This window comes from Perca fluviatilis, chromosome 2 (assembly GCF_010015445.1).
Source record: "Perca fluviatilis chromosome 2, GENO_Pfluv_1.0, whole genome shotgun sequence".
In the NCBI taxonomy this organism is placed as follows: domain Eukaryota; kingdom Metazoa; phylum Chordata; class Actinopteri; order Perciformes; family Percidae; genus Perca; species Perca fluviatilis.
In genome coordinates, this window is record NC_053113.1 from 31,305,966 (window position 1) to 31,327,139 (window position 21,174).

At 40.7% G+C, this 21,174-nt stretch overlaps 1 protein-coding gene and 1 long non-coding RNA gene across 2 annotated transcripts in view; one reads left to right on the forward strand and one right to left on the reverse strand.

Annotated features, from left to right (window-relative positions):
- LOC120574893 overlaps positions 1-2,130 on the reverse strand; it is a 76,525-nt gene extending 74,395 nt beyond the window's left edge. Inside the window, exon 1 of the long non-coding RNA XR_005641921.1 lies at positions 1,740-2,130. This is a non-coding gene — a long non-coding RNA (uncharacterized LOC120574893). The remainder of the gene's footprint in view (positions 1-1,739) is intronic.
- Positions 2,131-4,133: 2,003 nt separating this feature from the next.
- The window catches only part of dock10 (dedicator of cytokinesis 10), a 66,395-nt gene continuing 49,354 nt past the window's right edge, over positions 4,134-21,174 (forward strand). The window contains exon 1 of the mRNA XM_039825290.1: positions 4,134-4,434. Within this exon, the coding sequence (XP_039681224.1) occupies positions 4,327-4,434 (108 nt within the window). The 5' untranslated portion in view covers positions 4,134-4,326. The remainder of the gene's footprint in view (positions 4,435-21,174) is intronic.

Below are 21,174 nucleotides of genomic sequence, written 5' to 3' on the forward strand. Positions count from 1 at the left end.
TATATACGGTCTATGTTCATTACAGGGAGGACAGACCGGAGTTTAGTTTTTTGTTTATTTCTCTTTGGACTCGAAGTTAAACGGTTTTCTTTCTCTGTCTGTTGGTCCTCCATTGTGAGTCAGCAGTAATAAAATGTAGGCGCCCGGCCGACTAACATACCGTTTCTTTGCATCTTTCCTCGTCGGAAGTTCCCAATTTCCGAGTACAATGGAACGGCAGTGACAGATGGGGGCGACCAACTCCTGCTGACTTAATGAAATGCGTCACTAATTGTGCGCTGCATTTGAATTTAAGACGGGAAAGTCGCCCCACAGATTGTATTACTTGGCAAAGCAGCAACAAGCGCTTTCATCGGTGGATCATATGTTCAATCACCATTGTTTTAACTCACTTTTTGATATGTATTTTCTAGACAATTAACTACAAGAAAATCTTACGGACAAAAACTTTAATAAACTGGCAACTGACTGTATACCTCCCATGGACTTTGACTCAGGGCTGGGCGATATGGAGAAAATCAAATATCATGATATTTTTGACCAAATACCTCGATATCGATACCGCAACGATATTTTAGTGTTGACTATTGGTGCTTTCACAAAATATTTATTTATTTATTTTTGATAAATAATCATCAGTAATGTGGATATAATGACTAAGTGGGTAAAGGCAAATAATAGAACAGTTACAACAGTCTGGTAAGAAAATGACATCACTTTACTGTAATGCAGCCTTTAAAACCAGGAAAAACACTTACTTCCATATTACGATATCAAAAATCTAAGGCGATATCTAGTCTCATATCATGATATCAATATAATATCAATATATCGCCCAGCTCTACTTTGACTTCACATTCAGGCCTTACATGACTTTCTGCTCAACACCATTATGTATCTTCTTATAAGTAAGATAAATATGTGACCCCAGGGGGCCGTCTAAAGGAACTGGTAATCACTATTATTACCAGTGATTGTTGCAGCGTCAAAGGATTCAGTCTATAAAGAACATCATTTTGAAGATTTCACAACAAAGAAAACACAGACTGTTTACAGACTTGTCAGACTTGTGAGAGTGGGTAGAAGCTACATAAGTAGGTAGGACAAGGGTGTACTTGTAGGAACATGTGCCCAAGGGCCCATCCTGTGGCAGGGACCGAAGTACCAATTACATCAACTTTGAAACTAAGAGATCATTTTAACAGTGGAGTTGTTCACAACAGCAGCTTTTACTCTGACATAGGTACACAAAGATTAGTTGTGTAAGTACCACACACGTGACTTACTCTGTGGTATATCTTGGCAAAACAACATACCATTAAAGCTGATGACTCACTATAACGTTACAGCACAGCTTGAAAAAGACATTATCAAATCACATACAGTAGTGACTGTACTCAGTACTGTAGTAGTAGTCAGTGTGTGAGCGTGTGTACGTGCATACAGTACAGTGTACTGTATGCACGTACACACGCTCACATACATATTAGCGTCGTTTTTTTTATTTATTTTTTGTGAGTTTCTTTTTGTGTTATTAAATAATATAAAATTGTAAAAAATTGAAGTGCAACAGGAAAAAACATGTAATAACATGTGACTGCATATGAAAGCACTACAATAAAGTAATACAAAAAGAAGAAGCACACAGCAAGGAGTCGAAAATCACAGACAGCCAAGCAGAGACATTAACCAGAGACAGAGAGACAGACAGACAGATGGTGTAACGTTATCTGACTCACCTTATTTGTCGCTGAAGTCTCATATACTTTCTTTCATGGAGGTGAAGTATGAATGTCATTATGTCCAACTACACTTGTTGCAGTGATAGTCTATTTGTTGGTTTGTGTGTTGGTTGTCTCTTCTTTACATCATTGCTAGCTAGCTAGCTAAATACCTGACGAGCGTTAGCTAATAAAACCAGAAACCACGGTAACGTTAGCTGATATTATTAGCAAGAATGAAAAACTAGCAATGTTGTCGCTAAGCTTAAATTATGTCGTTAACTTTCTGGCTTCATAGTTCACTTAAGAGTTGTTTTGTCCTCATATAACTAGCTAGCTAGCTATCCATTCACAGTGTCTGTCATGCCATGAAAGTCGCCCTATCTGATTGATAGACATTTTTAATCAACTTCACCTTACTTCCAGTAGACTTGTCTGGACTGTAAAACTGCAATATCAACTTTGACCACACGACGAGCCACTAGATCCAAGAGGGGCGCTGTTTCGCTTATTTGAGGAAGTGATTGAAGACGAGGAAGAGATTTATTTAGACAATTATTCTATATTTTTATTTAAATTACAATCATAGATTGTTTTTGGATATTTGATTACAGAGTAACGACAACATGGTGCTGCTGTTTTTTTTATTTTTATTTTTTTTTAACCATTTTGTGATATTTTAAATATTTTAATGTGGGCCTAATGGGCACCACGGAGTCCATCTCTATATTGCGATAAAAGTCTCGACAGTGAGTACCTCAAAACTCCAGCAAATACAACCAAAACTATCTTTATCAAATTAATTTAAAAGTGTTTTGTGACTTGAACTGACCACAGAACCTGACTTCTCACTTATGCAGTACTGCATATGTACACAAGAGGGAGGCAGAGTGCTACCGTATTTCTTTTTTAAAAAGCTGAACACAATATGTATCCCCATATGCTAAGCCATGCTTATAGGAAGGTCATAATTATATTTTTTTTTTTCTGAATTTCTAAAACACTAAATCCTATTATCTGAAGCAAATGATCAGTGGCCTAAACCCATTTCTCGAATCAATCACTCTTTTGGCAAAACCCTAAACACATTCTCACTCGTTAAAACACATTGTGATGCACAAAAGTTAAACACAACTACACAATACACAGTTGTCATCGTTTGCACACAACGACTCAAAATTGTACACACGTTTCTAATGAGGTGATCAAACTAACTGTAGAGAATATAAACCAGTTTCACAACATTTTTTTGTGTACTATCGTGCTTTTAATTTTGTTTTATTTGTTTTTTTGGCCTTTTGTAGTTGGACTATTGTTCTACAAGTGTCTAATATACAGACATTTACTGTAATATTGTATTGCACTACTTGCAGTGTACAAGATATTCACTGTACAAGTTGTGATATAGGCCTACTTTTAGTTTTAATTGCAAAATGTGTTTACTATATGTTGATTTTGCCTGAAGATGGTCTCTAGTACCGAAACGTTGCCTATTATTAAAACTTTATTATTTGCAATTTAGACAGTGTGCGGGAGTTTTTCTTTCCCACTATGATAAACATATTTTTTCTGTAACTAGGCTTCATGCCCTGGACACTGTGTCCTCGATTTTCTTTTAGGTAGCCTAATGTCTAATGAATGCTCTGTGGTGTTTAGTTATTGACTGGCTATGTGTATGATCTGAAAGCGCTGTTTGATTTTGCCAGCAGAGTCAGGTGTTTTGTGAATCTATTGAGCAGCATCTTCATTAAATAACTCATGTCGCATGCCAGTTGCAAACGGATGCTGTTAAACAAACTAATATTCCTGCAGTAGGTCGTCGACCTCCCTGTATTGCAGCAGCTCACTGAGATGATGCTGTCTATTTCAAAATGTTTTAACCGTTTCGTCCCGCCATGTGTCGCTGTTGTCTCCCACATCTTCCTAACCTACTGTAAATGCTGCTCCATGCATCTTTCCTTGGTCGTGACTGGACTGCTGATAGGTAGTTGACATTTCAGAGCTCTCCTTGAGATGCATGATACAGTACTGTATAGGCTCAAATACCCCCGGTCAAATCAATGTTGGCAGTTAAACTGCTATAGGATACTGTTGAATCCTGAATGGATCAGGCTGCAGATGCATGTGGGTTCAATTTGAGCAGGCTATATGTAAAAATATCTAAAATATGCATTCATTAGGAGTAGGCCTAATTGAAATTAGAATTCAGTTGCAGTAGGCTAGTGTGAAAATTGTTTTTTTTTTCACATGTAAAATTATCCAAAAACGAAATTATAACCACAGTGCATTTGATGCTTTTTAGCCTTCGAAATAAATGCACCACTCTCAGTCAAGCATGCATCTCGCTCGGGTTGGCCAAGGATGTTTTAATTCGAAAGTCACAACCGGAAGTAGTGTTTTAGAGTCAGCTAGACATCAATTTCGGCGCACAGGCATCCTCTCTGCACTCCGCGCTCTGCGTGTGTGGATTGAACGGCATGCGTGCGTATGTGTGTGTGTAAACACAGCTCTGTCGGCTCATATGTTAGAAGCGAGGGCCAGCTCGGTCTGACTGTAGCAGAAATTACCAGGCTGAATCGTGTTCGGTGACCGCTCAGATGAGGAGATGGCAGCCGAATCGACCCGGAGATTCACCAAGAACCTGCTGAAACCGGGGACCGCGGCGGAGATACGGCAGACGGCGTGCAACGCAGTCAGACACTCCGCAGTGACGGTGAGTAGACCCGAATGAATTGTAAAAAAAAAAATACTAAAAAACATGGTGGTAGTGAAACACGTATCACCACCTGTGGGCCCGAAGCTTTTATGGCTCTGAGCTCCGCCACCAAAAGCTTTACATCTGGAGGTGAATTAGATTTTGGTCTCATATCATCTCTGTTCCAGCCTCGAACCGCACCACTGCACCGTAGCTCTGGCACATCTGACATTGGCATTCACGTTGCATCTTTCTCTCTACAGTGGATAAGCACAGTGCAGCACCGCTGTTCAGCCTCTGTCTATTGATCCTGCAGGATGGGAACAATTCAATACGTTTAAATGGATAATGCTCACTAGGTGCAACAATCGCCACATTTCTTTCCACTATTGAACGCGCTTATTGGCTGGTAATGTGGCTATAAAAGTCGTAGAGCCTATCGTATTCCCTTGTGGGTTGGAGTTTATTTCAGTGTGGCGGGCTGGAGTGAATGAAATGCAGTAAATGGCTTGGTAGTAGGATAGTGGGATGCGGCATGACAGGCAGCGGTTTACATCTGCCCAGCTGTGCACAGAAACATGGAGGGAGGGAGGGACAGAGAAGGGAAAGAGAGGGAGATGAATTCGACCTCCGGGCTTGATTTACGACCAATTCTATGATCAGGCTATTTTAATGTCGTGAGTTGTGAAATGTATGCTCCGTGGGTGTGTCACGCTTTATAATGAGAGGCTCTGATTGACACATAAGATAGTGGGAGGAGGGGTAGTCTAGGAAAAAACAGCCACACGCACGCATGCAAACACACACACACACACACACACACACACACAGGAGAAGGATTTGTGTTTTGATGATGCCCTTTTGATTCATCTCGCAGAGGACAAATCCTCTACCTCACGTTTTTGTGTATGTGTGTGTCCATGCTGTAGAGATTAGCATAGAGAAAGGTCACTCCACTCGAGTCTCTTTGCTGCTATTCTCTGCATCCTCTTCACTCTGGTGTTAGTGTGTCAGTGGGACACATGCTTAACAGAGCACAGTGAGAATTGATTGGAATAAAGAGGGAAAATTTATTATTACTGGGGTGCGTGGCAGAAGACAGGATTACAATGGGAAATAATTGAATGATTGAAACCATGCTTTTTCACTGGAAAATACAAATTTTCCATGAGCAGTCAGATGTTACCACTGACAGTGGGTCAGCTAAATAGAGCAAAATACAATAGAATAGCATGAGCTCTAAGAGTACAAGTTTACAGTCAGTATGCATTTGTCATGTCGCAAAATAGAGTACACCAGAACATTGATTCCCTCATTGGTTGTAGAAATTGACTGGTGGGTCACCTTGTGTTGGTATCGTTTAGGGCACTGATACACGCATTTCACTGAAGAAATTACACACTGAGCTCTATTGCCGTGCCTAAAGCACTGCAGCTGAAGTCACACATTGAGTCTGTAGTTTTTAAGCAAAGAAAACGACTAGTTTAAAAAACAAAAAGGAAGTGAGAGATATACAGGAGATAAATGGAGAGAGATAGTCACTGAGTGAGAACATGTATAGCCAGAAAACAAGAGGCATTGAGTTGCCTGATGTCCCTCCATTATAACGATGTTGTACAGTATTAAGCATAAGCAGTTATGCTAATCAAGACATTAAAGCCCCCATTTATTTGTGGTGTACAATCCACATGTAATTGAGCTGTATAGGCCTTTTTCATAGAAGGCATTTTGACATGTAACAGTTGAAAACGCACAGGTTTAAAAAATACATGTAATGATTAATTTCATTTATCTGCTTCAGTTTTAGGGTCCTGGTTTTGTCCATGTTATTAGTTACACCTGTGATGTTCCTGCCATGACAAGTAAACATTTTGCTGTGCAAAAGGTGTATTTAGTTGCGGGACATGTGGATGTTGGGTTGTGTATGCAGAGAATGCAACTCTACAAAGTCTGATGCTCCAGATGTATTGCTACAGCTACCAGTTCTGCACAAATGCTCATGGGTTTTTCTTCAAAAGTGACTTAATAACTTAGGATCATTAATACTCTTGGCTCTGTATGTTAAAAATATATATATAAAAAAACTGGTGGATTAAATACATGCTGAAATAGGGGCAGACATATGGATAAAACCTATTGACCAGAACACCTAACCACTTCATAAAAAATAGTTGTTTTTCTTAAAGGTGAAAACTGAAATGGAAACAATGACTTGTAATTTGATTTACATCAGAAATGTGCAAAGACTGACTGGTTAGTTTCTGCTCCTTCCTATATATTGAAAAAGCCAATGTCTCTAAAGATGGAAGAAATCCATAAATTATTTGAAGGCATTCTATGTACTGATGGATGAGAGAGAGAGAGAGAGAGAGAGAGAGAGAGAGAGAGAGAGAGAGAGAGAGAGAGAGAGCGCACAGGTTTAGGTTAAGTGGGTGTGTAAATGTCCATAGGCATGTGTGTGGACATTTTTTGTCAGTGTGTTATTACATGGCCTTTGTTGGTGAAAGAAACCAGGTCAGCAGAATCAGGCCCTATGGCATAACATTCAGTGAAGCGTGAGCCTCTTTCTCTAACTCTCTGACCCTCTGTCTCTCTCTTTTTTTAATTTTATAGTAGCCAGTTTTTTCCTCATTCACTTAACCTCACCCACCGAATCTCTCCATGCCTTCAGTGTTTCAGACTTTCTATATTTGAGTTGCTTCTGACACTGTCTTCCTATGTGCTACCATTCCACTGCTCTGCATGGGTCCTCAGTCAGGTTAGATCAGTGTCTGAAGTGTATGTGTGGGATTATGAGTATAGCGTACATGATACTGTACCTGGTAAATCCCCCTGGTGCATGCTGCATTTTCCTCTGATGAAGTGCTCTGTAAAAGCAATCACTGCTTTCTGACTACTTCACTGTTTCATATAGTGGTCAGCCCACCCATCTCCAAATATGCAGAGAGCATGGACGGGTAAATAGATACAAGAACGAAGGATGTAATGGTGGTTGAATTTCTTTCTTTTTTTAAAGCTACAGTTTGTCGCTTCAGTGACCATGAGAACTTTTCCATTACATCTTTTCTGGCTTCTGTCTGGCTCTGAGCTGCTGGACAACAAAAAAACAATGGAATTAGATATAAAACTACATTGAAATATCAAACATATGTTAAATATATAAGATAATGAAGCAGGATTTGTATCAATCATGTCTGAAGTGTAGTATTTCCATTTCATTACCAACAAAATTAACAATATTTTAGACCCATAACTGCTCATTATTGGCACCAGAGAGTGAGTGTTTATTATGACTCTCAGCTAAAGTGAGCAGCATAGCAGTGTAGACACAAGTGCCATTCTTGTTGTGACTCTGGCTGCCTGCTGGGATGAACCACATGTCATACCATGCCTCGAGGATGCCGGCCACACTAACCACACAGCCAGAGATTAGGGCCAACATACCCACCCTGGCATCCCACTGTAGCTCAGAGTTTATTTGCCCAGTAGCACAGCGTTGCTTGTATGCAGTCACCCTCAATCGTTGCTTAAGGCCATATGCATTGCTCATGCATTTTCCACATGGTATCCCAATGTTTGGTGCCATACTATCACTGTCCTGTCTTTCCTTTGGCACCAGCTAATGCCACATCTTGCACTTGGCATCCTTGGTGGCCTTATGGTACTAGCTTCATGCTTGATCACATATTGACTATTTTTGGTGCCCAATCCCAGGCTCCAGGCATTTATTGGGAATTTTCCATTTAGTTACAAACCAGTGTCTGTTGTCCAGTCGTAGAGCTGGACCTGTAATCCCATAATGTGAAGGTATCAAGTGTGTGTAATCATTGTACCAGTTTTTTTTTCTCCTGATTCAGCTTAATAACGACAAATCAATTTAGGATTGTTTACAGTGCTGCTGTTGACCACTGCTGACTGTTTACTGCCATTGGCTATTTCAAGTATCCTCAATTTTTATTTTTATTTTTTTATATCGTACTGGCTATGGCCGCCAACCAGTCAAAGTTACATTTTACATCCATGTCTGTCCAGACTCGTGTAATACATGTAGTGAATATTTTGACGGTATTTAATTAAAGGTATTAAGTGTATGTTTTGGCCAAACATGGATTCTTCACACACATCTTCAACCCGGCAGCACTGAAGATCGATACAATCACCACAGTTTCAAGGTGGGCACCCAGGATTAGTCACCAATTCAGTATCTGACCAAATGTGAAATATGGTCACAATCTGAGTTATGAGTTATGGTGTTGAATAGTGGCCAGTAAAGCGTTTTTGCAGAACATTATCATGTCACAGTAAAGTTGACCTTTTTGGTATTAAATGTCATCACTTCCTCATTTTATCTTATCAGACATTTGATGCGGAAGTTTGTCACAATTAGTGTATGAACTGTTGAGTTATGGCCAAAAGGCTGAGGCATAATTAAGTTCAGTTTAGATCATTCTGTTAGATAGTTAGATCATTCTAATAATTCTGTCAGCAATGTCTGCTTTAAGAACTGCGGGGAAGGTAAAAAGAAATCACTCTAAAACGAATGTAGTGCTTTGGAAACTGTCTGACGCTGATGTAACATAAATGTGGCTTAGAGTTAATGGTCTTAAATATGCAAAACCCTTTGGTTCTTTACCAATGCGGTTCACATCCATGCTCATGTGCATGCTCTCCTCGCCAGAGAGCAGTGTGTGTTCTTTCGCCTTAACACTAAAAAGTGAACATATATAGAAAGCACACTCACACCGCAGCATATAGAAAGAAGGTTCAACTTCAAGTCCTTTTCCTTCCTGTATTTTTTTTCTTACATGTTTTATATATGACACATAGCTTAGTGGTGTTAATATTTCATTGACCTCCCTTTAACTTGTCTTTTTTTATGTTTCAATCACTCGCATGCTTTATGCCATTTGTTATGTAAGTCATCTCAATTTACATTTTGGGGAATTCGTCTTATTGTTTATTCCCTTTTTAATATGTTTATTATATGCACCAAATACACCTATGGAAATTCCTTGCAAGTAAAAACTTACTTTGGTAATAAATATTAGTCTGATTCTGAAATAAAGGAAGATGGGATATTTCTGTAGGTTTTTTAAGTGTCTCCTTTCCTCTCTTCTCTCAAGGAATAGGGCTGTTATTGGCTTGTCTCATTACATTAGTATTATTTTCTCTGCTTCCTATTAATCTATATAATCAGCCTTAAATTCTCTGTCTTCTGGGCTTATACTAGTCATGTTCTGTTTGTATGTTTCTGTTCTTCTAGTAAAATACCACTACTGGGCATGTCTGTCTGTCTGGAGCTGAAATGTGTGTCAGACAGTGTGGAGTAGTCATTTGTTGATGGGGGGGCACCTCCCTACCCAGCGTGCCCCAGTGATGTGATGTGTTGCTGGTGTATGTGGTCATTGGGGGCGCATGCTGTCAGTCTGACTCCGCTCTCTCCTCATGACACATCATGTCGACTGCCTGGGATGCATTGTGCACGACTGCTGACCTGCCAGCATACATGTATATCAGCCTAATATGCCTGTCTGTATGTGTGTGCCTGTGTAGTGCTTGTGGTTGTTCTAAAAAAAAAAAAAAAAAACATTTTGGCTTTGCGAAAAGTATCGTGGCATGCATATGGGTTTGTAGCACGGATGGTTTGCAGCATAGTTTTATCTTGATTTGACCACAGTGGGCTGCTGCTCTGTTTCAAGAAGAGAGCCGTCAGGCTAGCTGGCAGCATGTAACCCCAACTAATATGGCCGTCTCATGCGACTTAGTCAAACTGATAATGCTGAAAATCAATTGTCCCAGTGGAGAGAAACCAGTTAGATTACCAGTAATTAGCCTAGTCTCCCAGAGCCGTGCCTCTGTTACCACGGCAACAGAGAAGGGTCAATTAGGATGGAATTCTAACAGGAAGCGCTCCTCGCATATCTCTACTTTTTCCCTTGTAGTATATCTTATTTCATCTGATCTACTGCTCCTCTGCTCTCACGCTCCCAAGTTATTACGTTAAAAATGAATTAAGCTGGTTTGTGTTGCCGCTTATATCATACGCTAATATGTAAATTAAAAATACATATACATGTATATTATATGTCTTAATATGTATTATATACATTATATGCTTATAATATACTTATTGCTTTAATTGTTTCTGTAACCCGCCTCCTTCAACTGCTTTCTGAACATATCTACTCTTACATTTTTTATTTATCTATCTTGCTCTTCTCTTGTGAGGTCATTGCTTGCACGATGTCAAGTCTGACAGGAGATCTGCACTGATCCTGGGTGATGATGATAACATTCCACTGAAATTGTACCTCGTATGATTTCATGTGACAAATAAAATTGATTGATTTGTCCTGACCTTTCTGTCACATGCCTCTTATTACATCTGGACAGGGCAAGGTAGGACAGGAGTGGAGCTGGAGACATAGTCAAGCTTATAATTGGGTCAGACATCACCAGTATTGATGTATCATTTTAAGAGAGCTAGATCGTAAAGAGGGGAAAACCAAGAAGAAAATGAGGGCGGAAGGGTGAGAAGAGGATAAGAGATTCGGTAGATTTGTCTCATCCCCCAGACGAGATTGCAGACAAGAGGCTTCACTGCAGATAACTTGTCCTCCTTATAAACACTATTTCCTGTGTGGGACTTTGTGTGTCTAATCACAGGTTTAGCAGGCAGTTGTCCAATTGCATCGCTATGTGTAATTTTATGTACAGTATTTGCACGTCTCATATTACTTAGCATTAACTGGCTAATGTTTGAGTGTACATGAAATTGTGAGTATCTTTGTGCTATATTTATAAGTTTGCACGCTAGCAACTTTTCAGGGCCCCGTGGACACTCATGTAACAGTTCTTAAGAAAGTTATAGTTTCTCAACATTCCAGGCCGGAAATTACAAATGCTGTGCTGTTGCTCATATGTTTTTGTCCATAGAGTTGCATTGAAGCTGCTTTACAAATCAACAGAGGCAATATCTCCTTGCCTGCCGATACACTTATTCTCTTACAGAAGTTGGGTTTTTGAAAATTATACCACACTCTTGATTGTATGAATTAAACTGAAAAAAGGGACTCTCCCACCAAGAAGAATTAAGAAAGTAGCATTTTGTCATTTGACATCACAATGGAACTATTAAAGTAGCACTTTGCTGAATAATTATCAGGGTTTATAGTGGAGGTGGGCCACCTCACCAAGAATAAAGACCACCTCCGCTAGCATCATAACACATCAAATTAAATAGAACACATTTTTATGAAATAAAACTCAGGTAAAATGAGCAGATTCCGCACAACAAATGCCGTATTTTGAGTGTGGGTGTGATCACGGTTTAGGCCAGGTCACAAAATAAGATGGATGATGACCCAGGGGAAACGCTCATTATACTGTAGCTTAATTAGCACGATACATGGCACTATATGACATTTCGCATCTGTGTCAGCTCTCGACTCCGCTGCTTCGTGACCTATTGTAGCCGATGCATGTGATGAGTCACACTTGCACACCACATTGTTTTCCCCTCTCCCTCTTGTGTTTGAGCGTGCATCATATACTCTATACTGTATGTGTCAAACCAAGTTGTGAAAATGTCACCTCTTAGATTGTGTTTGTGCAAGATCTGACACTGTGGGACAGGATGTCATGCTAGCTCTGTCTCCTTCTCTCACACCATACATTTTGAGTCTCTGTACAACTCCGCGTGCAGCTTTTCTGAGAAGCCACGCTGTGCAGTTCTTCAGGGCGTCTTCGTCATGTGGTGCAACCTGAATCTGTGTTCGTATCACTTATGACATATCCCTTCACATATTTCATCAGCAGGGTGACACTTATTCTCTTCCTCCCATCAAACCTCTCCTCACCATGTCTGCCCCTCTATTGTTCCCTCTACTAGCTCCCTCCTATATTTCACTTCTTACTTTCTGCCTCCCTCTGCTCTGCTCCCTCTCTGCCTTTTTTTCTTCTTCTTTGCCTTTTTCTATCTCTACACAGATTCCCTAATTACCTACACTTCCTTTCAACTCCCTCATTCTCTCTCAAAACCAACTGGATTACATTCACCCAGCTCCTCAGTTCTCACTCCTTGTCACGTTGAGTGAATGCTTCTAGTGTCACCGGTGTGTGTGTGTGTGTGTGTGTGTATATATACATGCAGACAGGAGAATAGAGAAAGGGATTAGAGGAGATGAATAGCTCTTTGACATTTGTTATGACTGAGCTGCAGACGACTCAGCCGTGTTTGCCCGATAACAGTAGGACCGTGCACTGCCAGGCCTTGGTGTGTGTCTGTCCCCATCTTCTCAATGACTCATTCAGAAAGGACAGAAATAAAAGCAGAGCAAGCACATGAAAAAACAAATCTGAGCCTGTCACTAGTGGCTCTTGCTGAATTCCCCCACTGTTTGAACTCTGTGCAGTGATCTCACTAGTGTGTGTGCTGGGTGTAAGCGCAGGAAATTCATTTTTTCTTTTCAATATGTAACCTCGTGTCACACTGCCAGTTGTTGAATTGTATTAGAAGACAACAAGTCTGTTTAGTCTAGGTAGGAAAAGTGGATAGAGTGAAAGTATTTGTCTGTCTTTAATGCCAGTGTTTGTGAGAGGTCACATCAGAGGAGAGAGAGAGAGAGAGAGAGAGAGAGAGAGAGAGAGAGAGAGAAAGAAAAAAGAGAGGTCCCCGGGGCTCCATGCATTGTGCCAATGTACGTTTACAATAGGCTCTTTGGAGAGGCTTCACAGCCAGTGAACTGCTCCATTCAGACTTAGCTGACTGGGCTTTGCCTCACTAGAGCTTAACTTTTATCCCCTCTTTCTCTAAAGCTCTCCATCCAGTTTCACCATCCTGCCCCATACCTTAATAGACACCACGTCAATTTGTACATCCAGACTCTTTTCAGGGCCCCCAGGGAAGGGGTGAGGAAGGGGGGGGGGAACTACTTCACATACTGGACTAAGAATAGTTCAGACTCTCTGCGAGTGAATTGCAGTGTTGTGTCTCTCCCTCACTCTGCATTCCAGAGTAGGAGGCCTGAATATGCTGCTGCCATTACCGTCCGACCCCCATGCCCTGCTGCCCTTGCCCTGTTGTATCTGCACACACACACACACACACACACACACACACACACACACACACACACACACACACACACACACACACACACACACACACACACACACATACTCATACACACTGTGTGGCAGTCATACGTGATGTGGACTTTCCCTCATTAACTGCCTTCACTGGCTGGACAGGATGAGACAAGAAAGGATGTAAAGAGAAAGTGTAGTGTCCACCATTTGTACAAACCGTCCTCAAAGTCTATAAATCTTAAAACCAAACCGTGTTTTTTGTTACATGGTGGAATCCTCTTAGGATCTTTTTGTCCCTTTTTTCTCTGCCTGTCTAACTGATCCCTGCTGGCTTTGATCATCCCGGCTGACCCGACAATAATCCCATCTGACCGTGTATGTCCTCTTGGCCCTGGTGTCAGAAAATAAATCTGAAAGAGACAGAAACAAGCAGCCATTAATAATATTTCACCAGCAGCAACCACTTCAGTTACCCACATCCATCCACACATATACACAAAGAAAAAAAAGTACACACATGCATACACACACATTATTATGTCTGCAGAGTCTGGGCCACTGTTAGAAATAAAACAAATAGTTTTCACTTACAGATAGTAAGTGTCTCTTGAGTAGCAATGCACAACAATAAATAGCTGGCATAACTGACCATGGCAGAAGGTAACTGGCTGAGGATGAAGATATAACTGTTATCAATATGCTCAGTTGGTGAAATGCTTGATTCAAATATGTATTCTTCAATGGTGACTTCCTGGCACATTATCTTTTTGACACTACTTATCTAAGGGCTGGACAACACACTGAATTGATTACATTTGAGGGAGGAATCTGTACTTGAATCACAATTTTTTTTATAAATGTAAATGTAAATGTAAAATTACTGACAATGGCTACAAAAACCAATGACATCTAACCAGTATATAAATAATCCACTTTTGCATTTATTGTTGTCCAAGTAAATCAGGTTTAATTTCAGGTCCAGCCCTAACTTATACCTTTCTGAGTTATTAGGGCTCTTGAAGGTGTATCACACAGTTTTTTCTGCCAAGTCGCAGGAGTGAAGATACATTTGACTTAAAGATGCCAGTTCCACTTATTGCTATTCCATCTGACCGACAAAGAGAGTGTTATCTCTCTGACATGTGTCCCACAGGAACCATAGCCCCGAGCCAAAAACACTCAATAAGTGAAGGGAGTTAAGATGAAGGTAAAGAAAGAATACTCAGATCCATGCTTGTCTGTCATGCTTGTGGATACTCATGTTAGCGGGCAGGAGTCTATGGGATTTCTGTTTTGGATTTGAAGCCTTTCTACGGGTCTGTGCTAGCTCACTGTATGTGTATGTCTGCCTTTGTATCTTTCTGTGTGCATCAATTGTGAGTGCCTCAAATGGCAGCCAAGGAGCTTATATAGGATCTGCAAAAGAAATAAGGGAGGAAAAAAAGCACCAGGCATAGAGATAGACAGAGGAATGATTTTGAGTCTGGGGGGGGGGTGAATAAGGTAGGATAATAGATATGAAAACACATGAGGAAAAGTCTTCGGAACAGCTGCGTCCTCGGCCTAAACTGGGACCTCAGGGAGAGGGAGCTGTGCTGAGTGGGCGTCTGGTAGATAGTTAGCGCTGGTGTGGAGGTTATACAGGGGTTACATGTAGGCTTTGTGTAGGTGTCAGATGTAGGCGTCACGACTGAATGATTTATTACAAACTAGGCATTCTAGTGGGCTTTTTCTTCATTGTGAGGGTGTATATTGTGGATTGGCATAACGTCTTATGATTTATTTTTCACTCTGGCTGGAATGATGGGGCTCTTATAACCATAGTAGCTTCATCATCCATTATGCTGGTATGTGTTTCTGGCATGTATGCATAAAAGTAAATGTTGGCTTGGGCCTTATTTTTAGGATGAATATGGCAAGTTCAGAGTGAGGACACATTTATCAAGCTAACAGAGCTACAGGAAACAGAAATCATTAGGGATAATTGCCCGAGGAGTATTTACGGTTTCCGAGTGTCAGAGGCTCAGACATGCAGTGGAAGTAGAGGATAGTTTTTGGAGGATATTTTGGAGTTTGACTTGGCCAGCATGAAGGTCTTATTGGTTGGAGAGTGAGACTCTCTTACCTGGACGGGAGACAGGAGAGGCCTAACAGCTGTGCAAATGGCCCTGATAAGATCGCAGAGAAAACAACAGACATGGCATATAGACATGACAGTGCTGAAAGAGAAATCATGACTACTCTATTGGAGTGGTATTTATGATGTTGCTGCAGTACTCTTTCCAGTAATATCAGGTTTTGATGAGATTAATACTGGCAAAAACCTACACCCTCTGCAGTGAAGGGACCTTTTCTGTTTCTAATTAATTGTTCTCTCTCTTGGACGGAAACTCACAATTTAAGGAAAAGCTCTTTTGCTCTGCGTGCTGCTATTACCTTAAACCTTCCCTGTTGTATGAGCTGTGTTTCTCATTTTAACCGTAAATAACAACATAAGAGCACTGAATCCGATTTTAAAAGTATACACTTGTTTCCATACAAACCAAAAAAAGCTTTACCTCATAAAGGATGGGTATTATCGCAAATATTTATAGCAGTGTGCATATGAAGCTGGTGACCTCAGTCGTCTATGCATGACTGCTGAGGCCCGAGACGGGACATGAGCGGGGATAGTAGGGGGGCCACGTGGGAGAGTGAATTAATGAGGCATCAGCTCTGTGACAGTACAGTAGCTGTGTGTTTCTGCTGCTTTTTGCCGCTGAATGGATGCTAAATAATACCAGTCTACTGCTTTTCACCTCTCACAGGCCAGATTCTTTATGAATGTGTAAGTCAGTGAGTGAAAACGAAAAAAGGGCAGGTAGACTGGTACAAGTTGTAGTTTTATTGTTCTTACCACCTAGGGCTGGGGAAGATATAGATATTACATCGCTATCGATATATATGAGGCTAGATGTCGTCTTACATTTTGGGTATCGTAATATCGTGATATGACATAAGTGTTGTCTTTTTCTGGTTTTAAAGGATTGCATTACAGTAAAGTGATGTAATTTTCTGAACTTACCAGACCTGCTCTGTTATTTGCCTTTACCCACTTATCATTATATCCACGTTACTGATGATTATTTTTCAAAAATCTCATTGTGTGAATATTTTGCGATTCACCAATTGTCAACCACATATTGATATTGAGGTATTTGGTCAAAAATATCATGATTTTTGTCACCCAGCCCTATTACCACCAGTAAGTCCAAGCTAAGGAGTTTCACAGAGTAGATCAAGGAACAAAAGCATACTACATTACAATGTAGAAGCCTAGCTTGTTTCCCAGGGCTTTCCCCACATTGTTTAATATTGGACGTGGGTCACCTCACCTGAAACCACGACCACCTCCACCAATATCATAAAAACTAATCTACTTTTATTAAATAAAACATACATTTCATTAAAAGGAGCAAATGCTTACCACCTGTGAAACGGTTCCTGAAACGAATCCCCTGATGTGGAATGTAAACCCATCTCTGACATGTACAGTATCCCACTTATATTTAATGAGTCCATAAATTATGCAATAAACAAACAATACATCTTTATGTATTAACATTTTTAAAGATAAGGTCAACGTGTATTAATCCCTGTAAGGAAACCCAGGTGTCATAAGTCACCTGAATCAAAGTAGTGTCTGCTTCCAATTACTCTCCCCTGATTGTCTGTTATAACTATATGCACAGATATAATTTCCCCTGAACCATGGTGTGTGTGTATTTGTGTTTATCTCCACTAAATTGTTGGAAAAAGTACAAATACTGAAAAAAGAGTCCTTTGGAGGCTACAGTAGGTAATATGGATGGACAGGAGAAAAGGTGTGGTTGATTGTTGCGGGTGAATTTAAAGAGGGAGGTGAGTCTTAAGATAATGAATGGAAATTTTTAACAATGCCCCCCCCCCTTCCCGGCAGTTGCTACTCACTAACTTCCCATCTCCCATATTCTCCACCCCATCTCCCCTTTCTTGCTCCCTCCCCCAACATCCCTCCTGCCTCAGGACTTTAGTTCTCATTTAAAGACATTTTAACAGCTTCCTTTTCTAAACAAACCAGCTGCCAGAGGACCAGATAGTATCTCAGCGCAGAGCGCCTCCTGGAGGTCATTCATTAAAGACGTGGCAGCGAGGGCATCTGCTACACTGAGGTGTTGAGACTGGCACCCTCTCATCCTCCACGCAGCCTGCTGTGCCCAGTGCTCAGCACTAGATGGCATTGGCAGTGTGCTGTGGCTCTAAACTCTGTTCTTCCTGTTAACTCCTCCAGGGAAAGAGCTCACCTCGGAGCCAGATATTACACAGTATTCAGGTTTACAGCATGATCTTGTTACAGTCAGGTTGTAAAAATAAGTCGTGATTTGGATTCATATTTGCAATTGCATTCTCAGGTGAAAATGTATCTGCAGTGTTTGCGTTAGGAGGGCGATCCATTGCATCAAACCAAGAGCTTCTAATTTCCTCCATTAGATCGCTTCAACAAATAACCAGACAACTGTGCATCATGTGACAGGCAGCCACCTGCAAAGGGGGCAGAACGAAAAACAAATCTTAACATGTGAAAGAGAGACCGAAGAGTGATACAGTGAAAGCGAAAGCTCTGGAGGAGCAACAAAATCAAGAGCAAAATGAGTCAGAATCAAGAAAACTCCTCCAGTTCAAACTAATGTCGTGCTTGAATGGAAAAAGTCTTACATCTGCTCTGTGGAACGTTTTCAGATACCAAAAAATGACTCTGATTGATGAGTCAATAGCACATACTTTCCAAGCACTATTTTGCCACAGCTGCAGCACAGCAGGCTAACGACATAAATGTATACAACCACCTGAAATAACATCATAAAATACAATGTGATGAAACTCTCAAGGCCATGAAAATGTCTCAACACAAAAACATCTGACAATTTACAGGTACTGTGTAGTACAGAGGAATTTTGATAAAATGTTTTCTCTAATCAATTCTTAGATAGCCTACTTTGATTGTCATTTTATTTTTGAATCATGCATCTTCTAGAATACCTGGTGCTCAGTTTAGTCTTTGTCTGTCTTCCTGTTTGTGCAAGAGATAGTGTGCTGTGGTGTTGCATCTGCGGGCTGAGGTTTTACTGAGAACGGCACATCAGGATGAGTTTGAGACAATATTAACTTGTCTACTAGTCAACTACTGTGGCAGTATCAGAACGTTGGAAACAATAGTTACTGCAAATGCATTGAGACATGTTGAGCTGCAAACTCAAGTCTTCTGAGCAATTGCAGAAGCTCACAAAGAATATTTAGTACATTATTTGCAGTTGAGTTTTGAAGAAAATTACTCCAGTTCAACGTAATCTGAAAGTTTGCAGTCTCCAGATTTCTCCTCCTGACATTTTGTAATCTTTATATATTTAAGTCCAGTCAGTGAACTTTCTCCATTTCTGCAGCCTGTCAGAGAGAAACCCGATGTGAGAATAGGGGCTTAGTGTAGCCAGAAAGAGGTTGACCCGGTGTCCCTCTTGTTACTCTGTGACTGCCTGAGGCCAAACTGTAGTTTGCTGAGAACCCAGCACCCTTGAGTGACAGCATCCTTCCTGTTGTGGTCGCCATGGAAACAGGAGAGTGTTTTCCCAAGTAAACTCACTGAAGCCCTGCACCACATCAAACACCGCTGCCATGAGTCAGCCTCCAGCGCTACAGGGAACCTAACTATAGTAGAGCTAACTGCTTACAAGGCAGTGTGCATGAGTTTTAATGGACTGTGGTTTCCCAACTTGGCCTAGTTGGCTGAAGTATTTGAAGTCAGTAAAACTGCCTATGTTTGTCTCTTGTCTAAATAGTTAACCTACGTGCATATGCAGCATGCACACACACGCCTCAAACTCCTGCAAATCTAGTGTACGTAGCCGCCACTTTGTCACCGTCAGTGTTGTTGAGCAGAGTAACAGAAGGATTATAGAGACGGAGGCTGTACAGCTGGAAAACATTAGCTCCACAAATGATTGCAGCACACTGCCCTGTACACCCCAATGATGTCATCCTTTACAGAGGTTCAGACTTACACACAGCTTAACCCCGGTCACACAAGGAAGCACCGGCAAGCACAAGGAGGACATGTACTCAGGCACTCTCTGCTGTAGGTCCAAACAATAGCAAAGGTGCACACAATTGAATAATGACACTTTATTGTACTGTACCGGTCCATTTGATTCTTAATAATATCGTAGAAATTTCGTGATACCTAACACTTTTTTTCCCTAGTTTCCTATTATATAATTTGTGAAGTTCGAGAACATGTTTTAGGGGAGGGGCTATTTTAACCTTTATCTGATATACTAGCTGAAGACAGGAAAGGGGGGAGAGAGGGGGGGACGACATGCAACAAATTACTTTAACCCGGGCCACTGGGGTTAGGACTGATCCGTAGTATGTGGGTTGCACTCTCAACCAGGTGAGCTAGCCCCACTGAGAACATATTTATCTTGCACAATTAAATATACAAATATGGATAATAATATACTTTTAATCATTAATCTATAGCCTATTTATTCATGGTTCAAAATGGATCTTTGTATGGTTTTTTAAAAGGTTATTTCGCAAAAATATCTGGAAATTTAAGAATTAAAAAACTCAACAGTGCTCTTTTACTATCTTTATGTCAAAGTTTAGTGGGGATACTGTTTTGAAACCATTTTAAACCTTTTTTTTTCAAATGCTATAAAATTGGATAAAACACCCAAAGTTAAATGAAAGTAATGATTAATTTTACCTGCAAAGCACATCCACGCATTGATGTTATTTTTGGGCAATTCGGTTGATTTCTGTCAAATTTGACCCGAAGACAACACAGGGTTAAAAAAAATAAAACATTAATTCCACATCAGCATCAATTGAAATCTCAAATTTAAGTGATCTTATCTTGTCATCCTCTCTTGTAAACGTGTGCATGTCGTCAGATAATGGAAACATTCAATGATTAGTTAAACCTTAACGAACATTTGGATGGAAACCTACTTACAGCAGCCAGCGTGGTCCTTTAATCTGTGTCTGCAATCAGTGTGAAAGCAGGCGGAGTGAATGAGAGCACAACACCAAGCTAGCTGTGTAACATGGGGACTGTGCTGACGACCACAGGGCATGTTTGTGTGGGCATATTCGCATGACAGGACCATTGTGAAAGCCTGGCATACAAACAAAGCTTATCTCTGTGGTTTCTGTGTTTTTACTACTGCTGTCAGGCACGTTGCACTGAAGAGCATTTAGTGAGATATAATGATTTTGGAAGCACTGGGGAAGGTGGTGGTGGGTGCGGTTAATGTTTCTCCACTTGGAACATTGCACTGGACATATACACTGTCATCTCCTACTGAGTGGGCACATTAATATGTGTACACTGTGTGGGGGAGAAGTAGCAATTTCGTATGTGTGCATGCTTTTGTGCGTCTTTCTGTGCGTTTGTGCGTGTTGTGCTGTTTATATTTAGCCATGTAAAGCATTATAATAATGAGCATTTATGTGGGCGGGGGGTGGGGTTTTCTGTCACATTGGCATGGACACTAATGACCTTAATCATGACCTAACAACATCACCATGGCTACCTCCTACTCTCTGCAGGGAGCTAAGAGTGCGCAAATGTCATTGTCTGTACATTATGTG